At 35.6% G+C, this 23,705-nt stretch overlaps 1 protein-coding gene and 1 pseudogene across 1 annotated transcript in view; both read right to left on the bottom strand.

The window, feature by feature from the left end:
- Positions 1 to 13,278: 13,278 nt before the first annotated feature.
- Positions 13,279 to 23,705, bottom strand: part of Gdpd4 (glycerophosphodiester phosphodiesterase domain containing 4) — a 97,343-nt gene continuing 86,916 nt past the window's right edge. Inside the window, exons 12-15 of the mRNA XM_048787879.1 lie at positions 16,666 to 16,813; positions 14,155 to 14,237; positions 13,397 to 13,449; positions 13,279 to 13,307 (exon numbers count right to left, since the gene is read on the bottom strand). Coding sequence (XP_048643836.1) covers positions 13,279 to 13,307; positions 13,397 to 13,449; positions 14,155 to 14,237; positions 16,666 to 16,813 — 313 coding nt within the window. The remainder of the gene's footprint in view (positions 13,308 to 13,396; positions 13,450 to 14,154; positions 14,238 to 16,665; positions 16,814 to 23,705) is intronic.
- LOC107135485 lies at positions 21,832 to 22,623 on the bottom strand (annotated as a pseudogene).

Below are 23,705 nucleotides of genomic sequence, written 5' to 3'. Positions count from 1 at the left end.
CAATTCCAGTGATTCTTAAATTTGGTCTCTAAATGTTGTGTCAGAGTTCTTGTGTATTCTGATCATGGTTACTTCTTTTCCTTTCTTTAATGCTGTCTAAATGTTCAATGCTGGCCATTTTGTCTTCCAGGCCTGAGATTCTGTCTTCATCATGGTCGACAAAATGAGAGAGATTTTCAACTGAACATCTTATTGTGTCTTTCATCCAAGATTTTTTTTCAATATTTCAATCTCTTTATTGAATTTCTCATTCATATTCTGTACTTACTAACTTCAGTTGTTTTTCTGTATTCTTTTGGAATTTGTTGAGCGTTTTTATAATAATTCTTTTGAATTCTTTATCTGATATTCCATCCACTTCAATATCTTTGGAGTCAGTTGCTGGCGAATTATGAATTTTAGGAGATTCCATGTGTCTTGTTTTTTCACATTTCTTGTAGTCGTGTGTTGGATCTTATGCATCTATTGAAAGGGATTTCTCTTCCACTCTTATGAGTGGGCCTTTTTAGGGCACAGTCTTCACTTGCCAAAGTGTCCTAGAGTGATCTAGATTGAGACCACCTCATAGGTATGGTATTCTGTTTTTGTTACAGCAGCAGATGTCCATAGAGGGGGACCTTGGGGCCCACTCCTGTTTCTACTTGGGGCTTGGACATCAGTTTGGGTGTTTGTCTCTTCTATTCTTTGTATTATAGATGAGGATTGAGTATTATTAATTTGTGTGTGTAGCAAGGTGCACTGTCTTTTGGTTGAGTGTAGTTGAGCAGCAAAGTTTCTACAGCAAAAACAATAAGTAACCATAAACTAGACCTGGCATTAAAGAAAACAACAGGTGTCAATTATGTCATCCACAGCAGTAATATTTGCAACAGCACTAATGGTAGGGGAAGAGTTATATAAACCAATCAGTTCTAAAAGATGGTAAGAGTAGAGCTAATTAAGAAAATGAATGTTACAGGAGGTAGTAAAGAGTTTACTATTTCAAAAAGTGAACAGAGAGAATAGCAGAAAAGATGTAGCAGGTGATGGTTATAACAAAGGAGGAAAAAATAGAGGTAACAAAGTAAAGGGAGAGAGAAATAGAGAAGAATAGAATTTGGCTGTTAGCAGGAGAAAAGCAAGAGAAACAAATGAAAACAACATAAAACGAAAATATACAATCCAAAACCCTAACCCTCAAGAGATAAGGCAAGGAAAAATAACCACATTAAAAAATGCTAAGAAGTAAGGAAAATAAAACATATGTTCATGAACCACTCAGCACAAAACACACACACACACACACACACGTGCATAAAAAAAGAAAAAGGATTTTTAATGAAAAGTGAAGGAATCATTTCCACTGAGATGGTCAAAATAATCAATGAGAATAATGGTCATTGTCTATGCCCGACTTTCTTTCTGGTTCTTCTGGGGGTTGTTAACCCCATTCCTCTTTTTACTTTGCTCTCCAAGTTGCCAGTTGGAGTGGCTTAATACTGAAACTGGTTCAAATAAGTCTCAGCTTATCTTCTCACCTGTATGAGGTAGGATGGGTTGGGAATTACTGTCAGTTGGAGTTTTACCTGCACCGACCAGATCCTTGTACTCCTAGGGTGAAGCTGCTGCAGAGTTCTATGAAGGGAGTTCTGGGGCCAGGGCTTAGGTCTAATTGGGTCTCAGGGGCTTTGTTGGGTGGTATCTGCTATAGAGAGATTAGATCAACACACCCCTGGGGCCTGGCAATTGCCAATCTATTGGGAGTATGGATCTCAGGAGCCTTGTAGGGCAGGGGAACCAATCTTCCACACACACTGCTGCCCATGTACACAGTCTTCCTAGGCTTAGTCCCTGAGTGTATTCACACCTGCCCATTCAGATGCCAGAAGCTGGTCATGTGAGCTGCCAGAATCAAAGGAGAAGTGAATTGGGTTCCCCTTTGCTTTTCTGACTTGCATCCTCCTGACTGATATCTTCTCTGTACCTGTTTTGCTCCCATTCTGCTAAGTACATCCTAGGCACTTGCTGGGACCCTGTGGTAGTGTTTCCTGTAATCTCACAGCTTCACAGCAGTAGCTGCAACTTGGCTGCCTCAGATTGGCTCCTGCCTCAGCTCTCCATGGCCACTTTAGAAACACAGCATTTTTCAAACACCAGTCTAGGCTGCTTTTCTGATCTCAGGTTTTTCAGTACTAAATCTTTCTGTTGTGTCTCCCCCTGTGTTCTCCCTCCCTCTATGCTGAACCAGCTCCACTAATGCTGCTACTACCATGTCAAAACCAGCTTGGCTTTAATGTAGTCTTTCTGATATTGGTCCTGAAAACCAGGATCAGGTCCCAGTGTTGAGGAATAAACACCTGAGAAACACCAAAGCAAGAGGAGGGGACCCAGAGCTGGTGCCCATGGGAGTGGAGGTGTCTTGCATTTTTATAGTTGTCAGGTTTGCTACTAAAAAGCAGGAAAAGAGCTGCCCAAAGGGTAATTGCTTGTGTTGGAGAGTGCAATCTTTCTCCTCCCCTGGAGGTGTTAGCAACTGATTGATGAGGAACTCTATCTACCCATTTCCTTTTTCTTTCATAATCAGCTACCTGTCCTTTGCCCCAGTCTCATTTCTTCTTTTAATGTAACCACATTTCTGAGTCTCTAAGAAACTCTGTCCAATACTGAGTTTTAGTGAAATGCCTCTTTCATGCACCTTGCTGAGAAGCAGTATTCCTGCTGCCTGAATCCCAAGTTACAGAGTAACCACAAATGCAGTCTTCCTCTAATCTTCCATCTTGAATCAATCCTTCAACTTATAAGAGCATTACCCATTCATGAAAGTAGAAGTTTTGGGTTCATAACAATCACTTCCCCAAAAGCTTTACCTCTTAATACTATCACATTGGGTATTAGGTTCCAACATATGAATTTTGGAGGGATCAATACAAACTATAGCAACAACACATCACAATCTATGATATACTTAGGAGGCAATACAAAAGCATATGTAGGAGGAAAGCTGAATCAGTAAATGACTACATTTGAAAAGAAAGTCTCAAATCAATGATTTCAGCTACCATCTTAAGGAGTTAGAAAAAGAGCAAATTGAACCCAAAATAAATAAAAGAAAATAATAATTAGAGTGGGATATGAAGATATTTTTGTGCACCCATTTTTATAACAGCAATAATAGTAATAGTCAAAAGGCAGAAGCAACCCAAGTATCCATCTATGGGTAAATGGAAAAACATGGTATAAACATGAGACGGAATATTATTCAACTTTAAAGAGGAAGGAAATTCTAACAACGCTACAACATGGATGAAACTTGAAAATGTTATGCCAAATGAAATAAGGAGGTCAGAAAAGGGCAAATACCATACAATTTTACTCACTAAGCAGAGAAGTTGGTCACAGAAACAGAAAGTAGAATGGTGGTTGCCAGAGGCTGGGGGAAAAGGGGAATGACAAAAAGTTATATTTAAGGTATCTAACTTGATTTTTTTTATATACCTACATATTGTGAAATAGTCACCATAATCAAGCTAATTAACATATCCAACATACCACAATTACTATTTATTTAATTTTAATGGTGAGAACCTTTATGTTCTACTCTCTTAGCAAATTTCAAGTAAACAATATAATGTTGTTAACTATAATCACATTGCTGTACATAAGATCTTCAGAACTTGTTCCATCTTCATAACTGAAACTTTGTACCCAACATTTACCCTGTTAACCCTCCCCTACCCCATGGCAATCACCATTTTACTCTCTGCTTCTGAGTCTATTTTAGATTTCACATATAAGTGAGTTCATGTAGTGTCTTTCTATGTCTAGCTTACTTCACTTAGTAAAATGTTCCTCCATGTTTACCCATGTTATCATAAATGGCAGGATTTATCTTCTTTTAAGGGTTAACAATATTCCACTGTATAAATATACCGTATTTTATCCATTCATCTATTGATGGACATTTAGGTTATTCTCTTATCTTGGCTATAGTGAATAGTGCTACAGTACACAGAGGAGTAGAAATATCTCACAGGTTGACTTAATTTCCTTTTCAAATATACCCAGTACTGGATCAAATGGTAGTTCTACTTTTAATTTGCTAAGGAACCTCTACATTGTTTTCCATCATAGTTTTGATAATTTGTATTTTTACAACAATGCACAGGGTTCTCTTTTTCCACATCATTGTCAACACTTGTTATCCTTCTTCTGATTATAGCCATTCTAGCAAATGCAAGGTAATATTTCATTGTGGTTTTAATTTGCATTTCCCTAGTCATTAGTGATACTGAGTAATTTTTTATAACCCATTGGCCATCTGTATGTCTTCTTTTGAGAAATGTCTATCTGGGCAATTTGCCTATTTTTAAATCAGGTTGTTTGCTATTGAGTTGTTTGAGTTCCTTATATATTTTGGTATTAACCCCTTATCGGAAGTATGGTTTGCAACTATTTTTTCCCATCCTACAGGTTGTCTTTTCATTCTGTTGACTGGTTCCTTCTCTGTGCAAAAGCTTTTTTAGCTTGATGTAGTCCTGCTTGTCTGTGTTTTGCTTTTGTTGCCAATGTTCTTGAAGTCATATCCAGACCAATATCAACAAACTTTCCCCCTGTTTTCTTCTAGTTGTTTTATGATTTCAATCTTTTTTCAATTCAGTTTGTTTTATAGGTTGAAAAAGTTGGGATATGGGCTCCAGTGATAACTGTACAATGTGGATGTAATTAATACCCCTGAACTGTATTTAAAATGGTTATAATAATAAACTTTGTTATATATATTTTAATTACAGTTTAAAAAAGGACAAGTAAAAAGAATGTTTAAGATTGGTGTTAAAAGTTTTATTTTATGTTGTCTAGCCTATTTAATACATACTCTGTTCATCTTCTTTTTCAAATCCCAGTCAATCTTCAAAATCCAATTCTAATTCTTCCCTAGATTAATTCTAAAATAATGTAACTTTTAATTTTCTGGATCCCAAGAAATATACTGCCTAAATGAGTTTATTTGGCAATTAATCATGTTATACCATGAAGAATTAAATATATGAATTTATTTATATTTGTTTTGACTCTTGCAATACACCGAATCTTATTTGAGGGAAATGGCAATATCCTATTCTTGTCTTCAAGCAAGAAGACAGGCTCTAGAGCTTATACCTGGGTTTGATTAATGATATATTTTTAAATATTCCATTTTTATCTCATCATACTTCTTCTTTCACTTGGTAGATCCTAGGCTTGCCTTCCTTGGGCTCCTCCAGATGACAGGGATCCAGGCATGTGTTGTAGTTCTGGATTTCTTTCAAGGCCAATGGCCGTGGGGTGGGTATGGGATTATGCCCTTGGTGAATCAGTGAGCCGCATGGTATTAGGAAGCATCCGCAATACACTAGATCATACAATGTGTGTATGGAATAAGATGCTTGCCCCTGACTCATGCCCATGCCACTATCATTCCCTGGCATAGGATGGCATCACTATTGCACCTATCCCCTAGTCTTCGAGAGCCTGGGTGATCACAGAGGGGGCCAAAGAATACACCACTTACCTTCTGGCTTCCTGAGAGGGTGCCTTTATTACATGCTGATATTCACCACAGTCATTCCTTAGAAGAATACTATGGAAGTGTTAGAACGTAAAGACAACTGTTGTAAGACAACCCAGAAAGCAACTAGCTCCAGTTCCAAGACCACGTGTCACAGTTTCTCATTTGCCTATCCCTTTGAGAGGCACTCTTTATAGAAAGCCTGGTCCAGAATGGTTATGTAGAAAGCCTGGATGACCCTTCTGTATGACTTCTGGACAACTCCTCACCATCAACAGCTTAAGGCACACAGAGGAAGAGGAAGAAGAAGAAGAAGGAGACAGGTGTGGCTAATTTTTCTTTGGTTGAATTTTAAAGGAGGATGTGGTAGAATGTAGTGTTACAAAGGATTCTTCGGAGTGTACTGATGTGATCTCTTGAATTTGTGTTTCAGATGAGTACTCAGTGGAGGGCATTGCTAGCTCTGCTAGCTCATCTGTCTTCAAGGAGGTAACTGTAGTTTGGAAGGTAGACTCGCTGTTATCCTCCCAGGGGGATGCTTGGGTATGTTCAATGATTTCCGTGGACATCACTGATTTATCATCAGTATCAATAGGTGTCAGTGGTGTGATCTTGTTCTTGGGAGCTTGTACAAAATGGAAACTTTCTGGATGTTTCTGTACATTCCTGGTTAAAGCTGGCTGGAGGGGTATAGGAATCCAAGGAGTTTGCGCGATTCTGGCAGGAGGCTTTACAGGTAAGCGTGAAACTTCTCCACGCTCATTGTGTTCCCCTGAGAGGCTTGTGCTCGGACTATCTGTGGGATAGAAAAGACACAAATATAGATTCCTCAGATGTCACTTCTCCAATCTTTGCCAGTCATGCATGAAATCCAAATCATCTCTCAAATGTTAGCTCCTCACTTACCCAAAGTGCTTTCTTCCAAGCTCTCCCCTTTCTCAGATTTTGTACAAATTTTATTATGATCCTAGAAATCATCCTGGGACTGGCGCTGTTGCTGAAGAGTCTACTGTGAGGCTCTAGTTTACTATGGAGGCCCTCGGAAGGCAAGGACTAACATTTGCTTACAGTTTATGTACTTTACAATCACTGGTTACAAATCAGTTTAAATAGAAAACTGAATACATCCTCAATTAGAATGGGGGCTTTTTAAGGGCACAGCCTATGTTTTGTTTGCCACTAAATACAGAGTGAATAAAAGTGTCTGTCATACAACAAATGCTAAACAAATAATTTTTGTTTGATAGAAAGAAACAAGGTAGAGACTTTAAATAATGTAATTAAAGAATTGAGACTAATCCTTTTGTTTAAGGAAATTAAAAACTAGATGATATAAAAACAAGAAAACTTCTTAAAACTATCAAAGAGTTTAGAACATGGTGAGAAGAACTATGGAGCCAAATCTAGCAAATGAGAATCTGAAAAAGTAAGCCTAGAATGCTTAAGTTATTTTTTCCCTGAGTATATCTGAATCAACAAGAAACATATGAGCTTAATTTTTTTTTGTTAGCTACATAGGAAGAAGGGAATTTTTATTGGACTTGAACTGACTTTGTAGGTCAATTCCATGATAGTTAATATTAGCTTTTCCAATTTGTGATATATTGCTCCAATTATTTAGGTCTTATTTCAGTAAATTTTATAGTTTCCAGTAACTATACCTTCCTTTGTGGGGACTTTCTAAAAAACTTTTTATTGGTGTATTATAATTATACGTAATAATGGAATTCATTATTACATATTTGTGCACACAATATAACAACAAATTTTGGTCAATTTTGTTCCCCAGTTCCCCTTTCCTCCTCCCTCTTTCTGGTCCCCCTTCCTTTATTCTACTGGTCTCTCTTCTATTTTCATGATACCCCCACCCTCCCCACTTTCTCTCTTTATCACAACATATGAAAGAAAACAAATGACTCTTGCCCTTCTGAGTTTGGCTTGTTTTTGCTTAACATAATGATCTCAAGTTCCATCCATTTTCCTGCAAATGACATAATTTCATTCTTCTTTATGGCTGAACAAAACTCCATTGTGCATATATACCACATTTTCTTCATCTACTTGTCTATTGATGGGCACCCAGCCTAGTTCCATAACTTGGCTGCTATGAATTGTGCTACTATAAATATCAAAATGCATCTTTTGCTATAGTATGTGGAGTTTAATTCCTTAGGATAAATAATAAAGAGTGGTATGGCTGGGTCATATGATGGTTCCATTTCTAGTTTTATAAGGAATCTCCACAATGGTTGTACTAATTTATAATCCCACCAACAGTGTAAAAGTGTTCCTATTTCCCCACATTCTACCAAAATTTATCATTATTTGTATTCTTGATGACTGCCAGAGTGAGATGAAATTGCGTGAGGACTTTTTTGATTAAAGCCTATTTAGTCTGATATTAGTATACTTATTCCTCCTTGCCTCTTCACTTACTATTTGTGTGGAATATCTTTATTCATTTTTCCACTTTCAATTCATTTGTCTCTTTGGATCTAAACTGAGTTTCTTGTACAGCATATAGGTGATGGTTCATGTTTTGTCAAATTCATTTTGCTAATCTCATTTTTTAGGGCAGTTTACATTTAAAGCAATAATTACTAAGGAGGGACTTCTGTCACTGTGCTACTTTTTTCCACATGCCTTATAGTTTGGTTTGTTTTTCTTTTGGTCCCTGCCTACATCTCTTTGCCTTTTGATAGTTTTATTCTAATGTGTGTTGGTGTGAATTTGAGTTCATCCCACTTGGAGTTCCTTCAGCTTCTTGGATATTTATACTCATGTCTTTCATCAAAGGATAATAAAATTTAAAAATTTCTAGTGACACTGATTAATAGTTTGAAAATGAAGACACAAAATTATTAAGGAATATGATTATGATTACAGATGCTTCAATTATATATAATAATGAATGTCCTCAGAGATGAGACATTATATATACTTTTTTCTGACAAATATGAAAATTTAGATCAGCAAGTCTTAAACCATCATTTAAGAACTTCTGGAGGTCTGTAAGACCCTTTTCTGGGGGGGGGTCTCTAAAACCAGAATTAGAATTACCTTCATAATAATACTAGTTATTTTCTGTTTTCTTCCTTATTGTCTCATTAATGTTCAGTGCCTGATTTAAGCAGAAATAAAATGTATTTTAAAGCTATTTTAAATATTAGATAAAAATTTAGATATTACAAGAGACTGAATTCAGAAGCAGAAATGAGAATTCTTGTCCTTTATTAATCCAGACATTAAAGAGATTTGGAAAATTTTAAAATAATACACTTTCATCATATTTTTGTTTTGTGGTTATTTTTCTAAAAATTATATTTATGTTTTACAGAATAGATTTTTTAAAACTATTTTTAAATCAATCAGTACATGTTTGAAAAAGTATAATATGGTAAATAATGATAGATTCTAGATGTGCTAAGAAGCAGGAATATATGATCTGTATCCAGAAATATCAGTTAATATAAACAGATCCAGAAATAGTAGAGATGATGAGACCAGTAAACAAGAATATTAAGACAGTTATTTTAACTATGTTCAGATATTTAAAGAAAACACAAATACAACAAGAGAAATATAAAAAGGACCAAAAAGAACTTGTAGAGATGAAAAATACAATATTTGAAATGAAAATTTTCCTGTTTGAAATTAACACCAGGTAAGATTACTGAAGAAAATATCAGTGAAGTCTAATATAGTATGGGAGGCAGAATGCTTTGTTAGCCTCCAAGTTTCCTAACTTCCAGTATACATCCCTCGTAAATCGCCTTCCCTTGAGTGGGGTGAGATCTGTGACTATAATGAGACATGATAAGTTTGTTATATGATGAAAACAGTGAGATAGTTGCTTCCATGATTACATTATATTACAAGATTCCATCATAGCAGACTGGAGAGATGTTCTCTTGTTGACTGAAGAAGTAAGTTGCCAAGGAACATATGGCTAGGACTTGAGGGTGACCTCTAGGAGATCAGAGCAAAACTGCCAATAGCCATTAAGAAAGCAAGGACGAGATGTCAGTACTATAAGGAATGAAATTGTGGTAACAATTAGTATACTTGGAAGGGGACCCTAAACCTCAGAAACGTTTGCAGCCACAATTGTTATTCTGATTTCAGGCTGGTAAGACTCTAAACAGAGAACTTTTCTAACCTATAACTGTGACACAATAAATTTATGTTTTTTAAGCTTTGAGGTAAGTGTTTATACAGCAACAAAAACCCCTAATATACATGATAGAATTTACCCACAACGAAGCAAAGAAATTATAGGCTAAAAATAAAAATGAACAGAATCTCAGTATTATCCTGTATCACCTATGGGATAATTTCATACTCTCTAACATCCATGTAATTCGAATCCCAGAAACAAGTGAAGAAGGGAAAGGGCATACATTTTTTTGAAAAAATTAAAAGACTGAAAATTTGTTCAACCTGATGAAAATTACTCTGACAGATGTAAGCACTTGAGCAAACCCTAAGCGGGATAAAAATATGTGTGTGTAGCACACACCCCCCAAAAGTAAATCATAATCAAATTACCAAAAATCAATAATAAAAGGAACAATCTTAAAAAGCAATGAGAGGGGGGAAAACATATAAAAACGGAACAAAGATAAGAAAATTCAAGACTTTTCCTAATAGGCAAAACAGAAAACATGAAACAGAAGACAGCGAGAGAAGTGCATTATGTTGGGAACCGTGTCATCAGCAAGTACATCACTGCCCATCTTGGGAGGTGGTTGTGGTTTAAGATATGACACTTCTGAGGCTCCATCATCCTTAACCTGAATGGATCTAGGCTCTGGTGTTTGCTGAGGTCCTGGCTTCTCTCTAGACTTCCTTGTTCTTTCCCTGATTTTAAACTTGGCCCAGCACCTTCTATGTGTTTCTTGGAGATACCGAAATAGCTTTAAAATACATTTTATTTCTGCTTAAATCAGGCAAAATTGAACTCTAAGGCATCTTAAGATCTTTTAAAACAGGGAACATTTTTAATTTATTTTATTTTTACATCCTTATCATCATTTCAACATGGCAGGGAATAGGGACAAGTTAACTTAGTACTTCTAAGGTATTTATAGCTACCTCCTTCATCCAAACTTAGTTTTTTTTAACTTTTCCTTCAAAACCTCTCTGCCCGGTTTCTGAAGTATTTCCATGCTTAAATCATTTCTTGGATGGATTATTGTTATAGACTGAAATATTATTTTGCCTTCAACAAATTTATGTTGAAGCCCTAACACTCAATGTGACCATATTTGGAAACAGGGTTATTAAGAAGATAATTAAGGGTAAATGAGGTCATGAGAATGTGTCCCTAATCTGGTAGCACTGATGTCTTTAAGAGGAGGAAGAGATCTCTCTTTTTACAAACAATCACACAGGAAAGGCCTATGAGGATACCTGGGAAGATAGCTACATATAAGCTAGAAAGAAAGCTCTCCCAGAAACCAAATTTGCTAGCTCTTTGATCTTGGACTTCTAGCCTCCAAAACTGTGAGAACACAAATTTCTGTTGTTCACACCACACAGTCTATGTTCTGTTTTGTTTTATTTTTTGTTTGGTTTTGTCTTCTGGATTTAACCCAGAGGTGCTCTGACACTAAGTTGCATTACCATCCCTTTTGATTTTTTTTTTAATTTTGAGGCAAGATCTGGCTAAGTTGCTGAAGTTAGCCTTGATCACAATCCTCCTGGTGCTGGGATTATAGATGTATAGCACTGTGCTTGTCTTTTTTTTCTCTCTCTTTAACAGCAGCCCTAGTTTACTAATACAACTATTTATAATGATAAACAGCTGGAATACAGCCCTCAGACTTCTTAACATAGCCAGTAGAATGATCTTAAAATCCATGAAACAGGGAACTGAGATCTCCCTGCTACTTAGAAATTTAGATGAACTTGGCTTAAACTTTGAGTTTTATAAAACACATAAGATAAAGACCGCTGAACTCCACTTAATTTATTCAAATTTCTAAACTAAGTTTTTCATGGCCCCGCGGATCCATTCCTACAATCCTAAATTCAGTCCTCTGCTAGCTGGTACACAGAATCTTAGGATTTTCACTATTGTCCACAGAAATGAAATTAACTCATGATTTTGTGACTGCACCTTTACTTAAAGCTCTAGGAACTATGGAAGGAAACAATAAACCATAATACAATTTCTGCCTAATTGGTTTTCCCTCTGACATTGCGCTGGTTTCCAAAACTATTACCTCACTGTGTGATTATCCTCACAATCCTCTGAGAAAAAAGTTCTAGCTTCCCTTCCTTTCGCTGGGTGTATCTCACTTCCTTAATCACATATGACCTTACCACTCACATGTTTGAAACACATTTGTCACCTCCTGATTGCCTGAAGCTCCATCAAGCATCTTCACCCCTACTGGGCATGGTAGCTACTCTGCAGCCTGGACCTAGATGCCTGGCTTAATGTGTCAACTGATAAGCTGCCTGCTTCCTCACTGCTCTCTCTTGGGCCACCCTTCACAGTTTTCATTTATCTTCAACTTCTCCCAGCGTACCTAGCATAAAGTTGGTACTCAATAATTGTGTGATGCATGAATATATGAAGAAGTAAACAAATTAACACTTATGCTTGAAATCTTCCAACGGATCTCATTACTTAGAGGATAAAGCCTAAAATCCGAAGCTTGATATAAAGGGTCTTCCAGAATCTCTAGCAGCCTATGTAGCCATCCCTTGTTAGACAACTAACTTCCATCAAACTCTGTAGATGCTCAAGTCTCTTATATAAAATAGATTTATAATGCATACATATCCTCCCATGAAATTTTAAATCATCTCTAGATTACTTTCAATACCTAATATGATGTAAGTGCATATAAATAGTCTTTTCCTTGTATTGTTTAGAAATCACAGTCATGTGCTGCATAACAGTGTTAAGCTCAATTATGGACTGCATATATGATAGTGGTCCCAAAAGGTCATAATAGAGCTGAAAAATTCCTGTCTTCGAGTGAAATTCTAGCCATCATGACATCAGAGTATAACACATTACACATTTGTGTTGATGTTCTTATAAATAAATCTACTATATTGCTAATTTTACAATTATATCCAGTATATAATACTTGTTGATAAATCATTTATAATTTAATAACTATATTATTAAATATATATTTAATATGCATAAAATATATATTTAAATATATCTTCTTATAAAAAGGTTTACCGTAAAACAATATGTCTTGTTCTGTCAGCAGCCTCATATGTTTCATGTTTACCAAATCTCTCAATTTTATCATTTTCTCCTGTGCTTGATTTAATACCATGTTGTTTTGTTCATCATGGCCCTAGCAGCACTAAGTTATACCATCTATACCATGTACTATATATATATATATATATATATATATATACTATATATACTACCATGCTATTCCTTACACATATGCACACACTCCTACACTATATGGTGTACATATACATAAATAAATATAGACTCTACCTAGGTTTGTGTAAGTAACTCTATGATCTTTATACAACAATAAAATCACCTAACAAAGCATTTCTGAGACTGTATCCCCATTGTTAAGTGACACAGGACTCATGACATGAAAAAAGTCTACATGATCAGTACAGACACAACTGTCATAAGCCTGACTACATAATACACCTTAGCAACAACAGCATTTTTTTCAAATATTTTCCACTGGAGTTTGATTGAAACCCATGGATAAAGGTGGAACTGACTATACTTCCAGACTTCTTCCTGGTCCCTACCCCCTAATCTCCCAGACACCCTCAGCTATTGTCAGAAACACAAAAAGCAGATCCTGTCTCTTTGAAGCAAAGGAAGTGATGAAGAGAAAGGAGTGGGTGAGGCCTCTGCTTTACCTGTGGGAGGGCTGACACTTTCCTGCAGTTTTTCTTTTTTAATTTCTCTCCACCTAGAAGGAAGCAAACCATCCATAAACTCACAGGCCTTTTTGAAAAAAGGCAAAAAAATCCATGGCAGTGGTCAGAAAAGAAACATTATCTGGTCAGATTCCCACATTAGCAGGTTTATGCTTCCCTCACTTTAAAGGTTAAGTCACACATCAGGTAATAATGGGGTCTAAAGAACCATGGTCTCCTCTAACTAACCTTCTTCTTCCAGGATGTCCCTTTTCTTTTCTAACCTTAAAATTTGCAATCCTATTGTATTTGTCCTGCAAGTATTCTCAAATGTCATTTTCTTTAACAGATAACTATAACCCGGAAAGGGACAGTGATTTTCCCAGAACTACCCAGACAGTTCCAAAACTTATCCTTCCCGGTCTGTGACCCTGGTCAAAACCCTGCTCTTTCATTTTGGCAAGTAGAAAGGTGGAGGCACTTGTTCTGGACAACCCCTATCCCCTCCCAACTGCTTCACACTGAATCTATGGTAACAGACTTGATTAAATGTTAGTGAGGGTCCTTGCCCTGAAAATATTGACTTGTGTTGGAAAGAGGAAGGTGTGGCAGCATAAGAAGAACGAGAAGTTTAGATTGTAAGGCCCATCTTGCCATGTATGATTATAGGAAGAGTATAACTGTTTCTTCTAAATTTCTATAAAAATCAATTTTTTTTATTTGAACAAAATTAATTTAAATTATAAATATGTACTTACCAGCAATAAAAAAATATAGCAATAATGAAAACTGCAGAAACAATATCTGTGAAAAGCCATATGAACAGATACTTTGTTGGTGACTGCAAAACATAAAATAAACCACTGTTAAAGAACTTTACAGTTGGAAGGAGTTTTAGATGCTATGGGCTAAGTCCCTTGCTCTGCTGTCTAGGCTGGCAAAGAGAAGAAAGAGGGGCAGACTAGGTAAAGAAGACTTTATAGATGTGGCAGTCTCAAACACATTAATTATTAGAAATTATGCAGCTATTCTAAGTCACTGTCACACACATGCAGGCAATGTACAAAGGACAAAACAGTATTCACCCTTCATCTCTAATTTTTCCCCAAATGGCTTAACTATAAGTCAGCAGTGCTTGTTATTGTAATTGTTGAATGTGATTAAATTTTGCTCACATCTATAAAATGTGAGTGAAAAAAGTATGTCATTATTTTACTCAGTTTCTGTGTCATTATTTACTAAGTTTCTTGAACAACAAGAACAATCTAGAGGAGGAAACATTTATTTTGTTTTAGAGTTTCAGTCCATGGTTGACTCACCCCATATCTCTGGGCCAAGGTGAGGCAGTACATCATGGCAGAAGGGGATGGCAGAGACAAGCAGCTCAGGATATAAGTAGAAGTAGAGAGAACTCTTTGCTCACCAGGAACAAAATATAAGCCCCAAAGTCACACCCCAGTGACCTACTTCCTCCACCCACACCCTACCAGCACACTTACCTACAGTTACCACCCAATCAATCCATATTTGGATTGATCCACAAATTAGGTTATACCTCTCATAACTTAATTATTTTATCTCTGAAAATTCTTGCATGGTCTCACACATGAGCTTTTATCGGGGGCAACTTATGTTTAAACTATAATAGTCATCTTCAAGAAAACTAAGTCAAATGAAGAAAGACTAATTCGAAAAATAAACTACACCTGGATTTGGTGTGGGTGAAACACTAAGAGTAAGATAGGGAGACTATAAAAATCTTGGTGGATTCCTCATATCAATTGTTTCTCTCAGTGACTTTATGTTCTTTTTCTGTTTTAAAGAAACAAAAATTAGAAAAACAATAGCTAGTTCATTTGGGTGTTTGAATAAGCAAGAGAACATAGAACTCAATCAGCTTAAATATCCCCAAAGACTTTACCAAAACATAAATGAATTTTAAATTCAAATAAAATATGTGAATTATATTTTATATACTATTGATAAAAAGAACCACAGTATTCCTTTCAAATCTATAAAAGCCCCTATACAATATGACTTTGCTGTGCCCCCACTGAAATGGAAAAAAAAAAAACTTTCAGAAATACCAGTATCATTTAAGTAAAAGTATACTTGCCAAAGGAACAACTTTGAGACATTATTGATTCAGGGAGATAGGTATAGAGCATGTATTGCTTTCTAAATTATATATTTTCATAATGACTGAATTTCATATAATGAATTTTAAAAACCAAATATTTTTTTATAATCAATTTTAGAAACCAAAATATTAGAAAAATATATAGTGTACACATTAAGGACAGTTTATAGGAACAAGTGGGTAGAAAGGCTTCACCTATGCTGATGGATCTGTCATCCAAGGTTTCCTTCATTATTATCTCCAGAAAGTTGCTCAAGTCAACAGAGAAAAAAGGGGTCAGTGATTCCATATTTCAACCAGTGGGCTTTAATGCAGTACCTACCCTATGAGATTGTCAACTTACTTTCTATATAGATAAAAAACACAGGCTAGCACGATGCACATTCCTGTAACCTCAGCTACTCAAGAAGCTGAGGCAAGAGGATTGCAAGTTTGAGGCCAGCCTGGACATCTTAGTAAGACCTTGTCTCAAAATAAAATAATAAAAGATGGGGGACTGGTGATGTAGCTCAATGGCAGAGAGCTTGAACAGCATGTGCAAGGCCAGATTCAATCCCCAGTACCACAAAGTGTGCGCATGCTCTCTCTCTCTCTCTCTCTCTCTCTCTCTCTCTCTCTCTCTCTCTCTCTGATATGGTAACTGGTTAGCCAAGATTCCAAGGAAGACAAGTGAACACTGGTTCACCTCTTCAGAAAAATTTTGCTTAAGAAACAGTTTTCACTTTTGAGTCATGTACACTTGGTTTTTCTTTCCACACCCCATTGCCACTGTTGCCATACCTCCAAGCAAGGCAGGAGTACACACACACACACAAAAACCCCTCTACAGTCAGATATAATTATGAATATTACATCATGAGGTCCTGTGCAGAGACATCTTGGAGCTCATGGGGATAAAAATAATAGTGGCCTATTCAGAGGGGTAAGTTACAAAGCACATTGTAAAGATTCAATAAATAAAAATCATAGAAGGATCTGGGTAAAATGGAGAATGCCATTAAATCTCCATTATTTATAGAAGTCTTTGTTTTTAAGTAGCTCTCCCTCGGACTGCACAGTGGGCAACATAGGGGAGGGGATATAGACCACTATTGTACTAGGCTTAGAACAATCTGAACAAGAGGCTTACCATGAAGAATTGAGGGTGATTAAGCTGACTCAGGAGTGGAATGTTGTCTGTGGTCACTGAGTTAATCCTGGAGCACCAGGCTAGTGAGTATAGCCAGGGCTCATTGACAACGTATAAGTTGATGTTGATGTTAGCTGCTTTATAATCTCTGGAACAAAAACAGAACCCATAGGGTAATTAGATCCAGTTTAGCTCTCAACATCTTAAAGAGAGGAGCAGCCACCATGTTTGTGAAAGGCTGTTGCCTAAATCTGCAGTAGTTCATCCAGAGACAAGATTCAACTTGACAGAAAGGTTCATGCAGAGAGATGAAGGATTAAATCTAGTAGCTCTATTCCTATAGAAACAGGGGTATACTGGTAAACTAGATTTCTTAAGGGAAATTTAACAAAAGAAAAAGAAAAAGGAAAGCCTTATTTGGGGCATTTCCAAAGTTTCATGGTGTAAATATTCCTACCCCAATTTCAAGCTACCACTTGGGAAATCCATTCCCAGTCTCTGACTCTTTAATAGTTGTCTTCTACAAGCTAGTATGAGATATCTCTGGCACATACTCATGTAACACCTGCACTTAGCTGTATCACTCACCACCCCTACTTTAATGTATTCCAGTGCTTATGACCCTACCCCTAACTCCAATGATCTGATCACCTACTAGTCTTCTTTACTTGACCATCAGCAAGTTAAAGAATAATGTCTTATTCACCCCAGTATATTCAGACCTAGCATAATACCTGGCTCCATAAATATTAGTTGGGGGCATAAAATAAATATCAATCTGATGAATGTTTTAAATTTCAAATATAAAGAATTTTTATAAGAATTGGATTAAAGGGAATAAAACTCAATTTGTCTCAAGGCACTGAATGTTAGTAGAAAATTGTACACTGTCTATAGAGACAGGAAAAAAGTAAAGAAGCACTTAATAATTCTAGCCAGGTTGTAATTTTTAGGGATTCAGTCCTAGTCTGAAAACATACTACATTGGTACCGTCAAAAAAAATTGTTTTTAAATGCTGATATGGTATGTCATATTGGAAAGTGCTCGGTGCAAGCCTGTGTTTGAGTCCCAGCTCTTAACATTAGCCTGGCAAGCTCTTAGCCTCAGCACATAAATTTTAAATAATATTTCTACTGCCAGTATTACTAGCAATTAATTTATAAGAACTACCTCTAAGAAAATTCTACAGACCACCTTAAGATAAATTTTAAAAAGAAAAAAAGGAAGGCTGGGATTATAGCTCAGTGGCAGAGCTCTTGCTTAGCATGTATGAGGCACTGGGTTCAATTCTCAGCACTGCATATAAATAAATAAATAAATAAATAAATAAATAAATAAATAAATAAATGTCTATCAATAACTAAAGGAGTGGGGGAGGAAAAGGAAATTAGGCAACCAGTAGTAAAAAGTTACTTCTTGTACTTTTTGAAACCCAAACTCAAAAACCAATTCTATTTCTCTATATTAATAAGGAATATATAGAAACTGAAATTAATGACAATACCATCAATAATCACTTTAAAGAAAACTACATATTTAGGTACAAATGTAAGAAAACAAGTATAAGCTCTTACGTTGAAATTACAAAATACTGTTAGAAGTAATAAAAGAACATTTTAACAAATGGGCTGGGGCTGGGGCTCAGTGGTAGGGCACTTGCCTGGCATGTGTGAGGCACTGGGTTCAATTCTCAGCATCACATATAAATAAATAAAATAAAGGTCTATCAACAACTAAAAATATATATATTAAAAAATATTAAAAGAAAATGGAGAGATGTGTTCATGGATTTCAATCCAATGCAATAAAGCTGTCAACTGTCCCCAAACTGATCTGTAAGTATAATGTAAGTTCTATAAAAGTTCCAACAAAGTTTTTTTGAATAATTAAGCCAGCTGATTCTAAAATTTTTATGGAAAGGCATAGTCCTAGAATATTAAAACAATCCTTGAAAAGAATAAAGTGAGAGGGAATCACTTTACTGGGTATTAAGGCTTACCATATAACTTATGGTTATCAAGACAGGCACATAAATCAGTGGACCAGAACAGAAAATTCAGAAACAGACTTACATAACTATGACCAAATAATTTTTGACAAAGGTATAAAAACAATCAATGAAAGAATCGTATTTCAACAAATGATACTGAAGAGCTGGATGACCATAGGTCAGGAAAAAAAAATATATATAAAAATCTCAACCTAAACTCACACTATATAGAAAAATGAACTAAAAATGGATAACAGATTTGAATGCATAAGTAAAAATATAAAACTTTTAGAAAAATATAGGAGAAAATCTTTGAAATCTAGGGCAAAGCAAAGAGTTCTTAGACTTGAACTAAAAATATGATACATCAGAGTGAACATTGCTACTAAGTTGGACACCATCAAAGTTAAAAAAAAAAACAACAAAATAAAGTTTTACACTGTGGAAGACCTTGTAAGAAGATGCTACAGATAATATTGGGAGAAAATATTTGCAAACCATATCCAACAAAGAACTAGAATCTAGAATATATAAAGAACTCTCAAAATTCAACAATAAAGAAAAGAAAAACACATTTTAATGAAAAGAACATACCACTAGAAAATTAGGATATCAGATGTTCAACATCATTATCCATAAAAGAATAAAAATTTAGACCACAATTATGTCACTCTATATCTATCAGAATAATTAAAATACAGTAACAACAACAAAAATTGGCAAGGATGCAGAAACTCTGGATCATATATTCCTGGCAAAAATGTAAAATGGTATCACCTCTGAAAAAGTCTGGCAGTTTCTTATTAAACTGGCCATGTAATTACCATAACCCAACAACTGCATTCATGGACATTTATCCCAGTGAAATAAAAACTTGCATTCACATACAAATCTGTATATAAATATTCATAATAGTTTTATTTGTAACAGCTTATAAATAGAAACAATTGTCCTCAAGTTAGTGAATGATTATACAAAACTCAAGTATATCCATACTATCACATACTACCCATAAACAAAAAGAAACTAATATTAATAATTCGGAGACTTGGACAAATCTCATGGGAATTGTGCTAAATGAAAAAAAGTAGCCAATCACAAAATGTTGCATGCTGTATGAATTGACTTGTTCTTGAAATAATATTACAGAAATTTTGCCATGAGTTAGGGTTTGAGGCAGTGAGGAAAGAAATGGAAGGAAACAGACTTTGGTTATAAGAGGACAACACAAGGGATAAATGTAGTGATGGTCTGTATCTTGGTGGTGGTGTTGGATCCACAAACCTGCACATCTGATAAAATTGTAGAGCACTGTCCCTCCACCCCCAACATACATGCATCATGGCCCAGTGATTTCTGACAAAGGTGCCAAGAACATACTATGTGAAAGGATAGAATTAAGAACAAAATCACATAATCATCTCAATAGATGCTGCAAAAGTGTTAGATAAAACTCAGCACCCATTCATGATGAAGAACAACGAAGAAACTAGGAATAGAAGAATTTACCTCAACATCATAAAGGTTTTATAAGACAAACCCAAAGCCAGCATCATACTTATTGAGAAAAACTGAAATAATTTTCTATAAAATCAGGAAAAAGACAAGGATGTCTATTCTCACCACTTCTATTCAATATAGTACTTGAAATTTTAACCAGAGCAATTAGGCAAAAAAGGGAAATAAAAGGGACATAAGTAGGAAAGAAACAAGTCAAATGTTTGCAGATGATATGATCCTATATTCACAGGATCCAAAAATCTCCACCATAAGACAGCTATAGCTAATAAATAAATTCAGCAAAGTAGCAGGATACAAAATCACGATACAAAAATCAACTGCTTTCCTATATTACAATAATGAATCTTCTAAAAAAGAAATAAGGAAAACATCTCCATTTGCAATAGTCTCAAAAATAAATACCTAATGAAAGTTATTGAACACTGAAGAAAAAAATTAAAGAAGACACTAAAAGATAGAAAGACCTCCCATATTCATGGATAGGTAGAATTAATATTGTTAAAATGACCATATAGCCAAAAGTAGTCTACAGATTCAATGTAACCCCACCAAAATACCAATGACATTCTTCACAGAACTAGAAAACACTGAGCTAAAATTCATATGGAACAATAAAAGATGCAGAATAGTCAAAGCAATTCTAAGGAAAAAAAATAAATGCTAGCTGGGCACAGTGGCACAGGCCTGTACTCCCAATGGTTTGGGAGGCTAAGGAAGGAGGATCACGAGTTCAAAGCCAGCCTCAGTAACAGTGAGGCACTAAGCAACTCAGTGAGATCCTGTCTCTAAATAAAATATAAAATAGGGCTGGGATATGGCTCAGTGGTCAGGTGCCCCTGAGTTCAATCTCTGGTACCAAAAAAAAAAAAAAAAAAAAAAAAGAAGAAGAAGAAAAAGAAAAAGAAAAAAGAAAAGAAAGAAATGCAACAGGCGTCACAATACCCAGTTTCAAATTATACTACAGAGCATTAGTACCAAAAACTGCATGGTACTGACATTAAAAACAGACACATAGACCAATGGAATAGAAAACACAGAGATAAATGCACACATGTACAGTTATCTGATCCTTGACAAGGTGCCAAAAACATATTGGAGAAAAGACAGCCTTTTTTCTCCCCCAGGAAAAAATGCACCAACACATTCACATTTCTTTTTTTTTTTTTTTAAAGCAAATGACAAAGATCCAGTTTACCAGCTTTTTTAAGCCTAAGCTTAACATTACTTTAAACTTTACTAAGTTGCCAGCATTCATGCACAACTAGAAAACATACTTAAATTTATATTAAACCAGAAATGTATTACCATTAATGTATTAATATCTTTCATTACTAAATACTGGGGAAAAAATCCAAATTATTTCTATAGGAGACTCATCCTGGCAATGTTAGCTCACAGCAGGCTGACACTACTACTTGGCTCACATGTCAAACACAATGGAAAGCATATCCATGCTGGTGTTAGGATACCATCTTGTCCTAGCACTATTCAAAGTCAAGGCTCACCTTGGATTATGTTTAATAAAAAAGCAAACTGCATACAAATATTACAATTTTAAAGACAAAAAACAAATGTCCTACTGTGTGATCCTAATAATAAACCCAAAAGTCTATGACAAATAGGGGCTCTGATGAGCTGTTTATAAATAATTTAGATTAGGTAGAATTTTACTGAAGTCAAGTTTGTCTGAAATCTTCAAAAAAATGTTCCTGTTAATCCTCAAATGGTGCTTGAATTACTTGCTATCCAAGTGTAGCAGCTGCTCCTTCCATTTATCATTAAGGACTTTAACTGGCCATCTTCTTCAACTACTACTCTTTCTTGACCATTTTCCACAATTCTTTTCATAGTGATTACTATTTTGGTAAAAGTGATATAGATATGAAGTTACCCATCCTACTGCTACCAAATGATGTAGAAGAGAATGAAGTAAGGCCACTGTGACCTAGTGACCCAAATGAAGTAAATCCTTTATCAAATGAAGAAAATTCACTTCCAAATGATGGAAATCCACTGAAAGCAGAGAAAAGTGAGCCCGCATCTTGGTTTCTGCTTCCTTGGGGATCCCTTCAGTTCCCAAAAAAGTCTTCAAATGAGTCTTCAAAGAAGTTGAATGAAAATGGGTCCTTTCCACAAAAAATTCCCTGAAGACATCATCTGGGTTCCGGGATGTGAAGCCGAATTCAAATGGACTGTCAAAATGACTTCCACCTCCACTTCCACCATTTAAGCCTTCTTTGCCATACTTGTCATAGATGTCCTGTTTTTTAGCATCTGATAACACCTCATATGCCTCAGCTACTTGTTTGAATTTTTTCTCTGCTTCTACTTTATTCTCAGGATTTTCATCTTGATGCCACTTGAGTGCCAGTTTCCAATATGCCTTTTTGATATCCTCAGGTGAGGCTTGTCTCTGCATGCCTAAAACTTCATAGTAATCCACCATGTTTTAATAGATTGTTGGAACAAGTCAAAGGACCTGTGTACTGGATGGGGCGGGTGGACAGGGGCTCCCAGTCTGGCATGGCTGTACTCAAAAGACAGTCTTTCTAACAAATGATGCTGGGAAAACTGGATATCCATATGTAGAAGAATGAAACTAGATCACTGTGTCATCCTGCACAAAAGTCAACTCAAAATGGACCAGTGATTTCAGAGGAAATGCTAGGAAAAAACAAGGTCAACACTCCAACACACAGATGCAGGCAATGACTTCCTTAACAGGATTCCTAAAGCTAGGGAGTAGTACCAAGAATTAATAAATGGAATGGCATCAAATTAAAAAGCTTCTGCACAGTAAAGGAAATAAGAGTGTAAAAGTAGAAGCTATGGAATGAAAGAAAAATCTTTGCTAATATTCTGGCAGAGAATCAACATTCTGAATACATAAAGAACTAAAAAAAAAAATCACTACCAAAAAAACCCAAAAATCTAAAATGAAAAAACAACAACCCAATCAATAAATGGGCCAATGAACTAAACAGATACTTCTCAAAAGAAGAAATACAAATGGCCAGAAAATATATAAAAAGATGTTCAACATATTTAGTGATCAGGGAAATGCAAATCAAAACTACACTGAGATTTCACCTCACTCTACTTAGAATGCCAGTCATCAAGAATACAAATAATATAAAATGCTGGGGTGAAGATGTGGGAGGAAAAGGAAGTTAGTAAGATTGTTAGTGTGACCACTATTGAAATCAGTATGGAGGTTTCTCAAAAGACTAAGAATGGAACCACTATATGACCCAGCTATACCTCTCCTTGGTATTAATCCCAAAGACTTAAAGTCAGCATACTATATATAGTGATACATGCATAACTATGTTTATAATAGCCTAATTATGGAACCAGCCTAGGTGTCCTTCAGTAGATGAATGGATATACACACATACATACATTCATATACACACACACAATGGAGTTTTATTCCATCATAAAAAGAATAAAATTATGTACTTTTGTAAAGAATTATCATTTTTAGTCCCAAAGCAGACAATTGAGGAATCCCCGATTGAGCAGGTC

Source organism: Marmota marmota, unplaced genomic scaffold, assembly GCF_001458135.2.
Source record: "Marmota marmota marmota unplaced genomic scaffold, marMar, whole genome shotgun sequence".
Taxonomy (NCBI): domain Eukaryota; kingdom Metazoa; phylum Chordata; class Mammalia; order Rodentia; family Sciuridae; genus Marmota; species Marmota marmota.
This window is presented reverse-complemented; position numbering and strand designations above follow the sequence as displayed.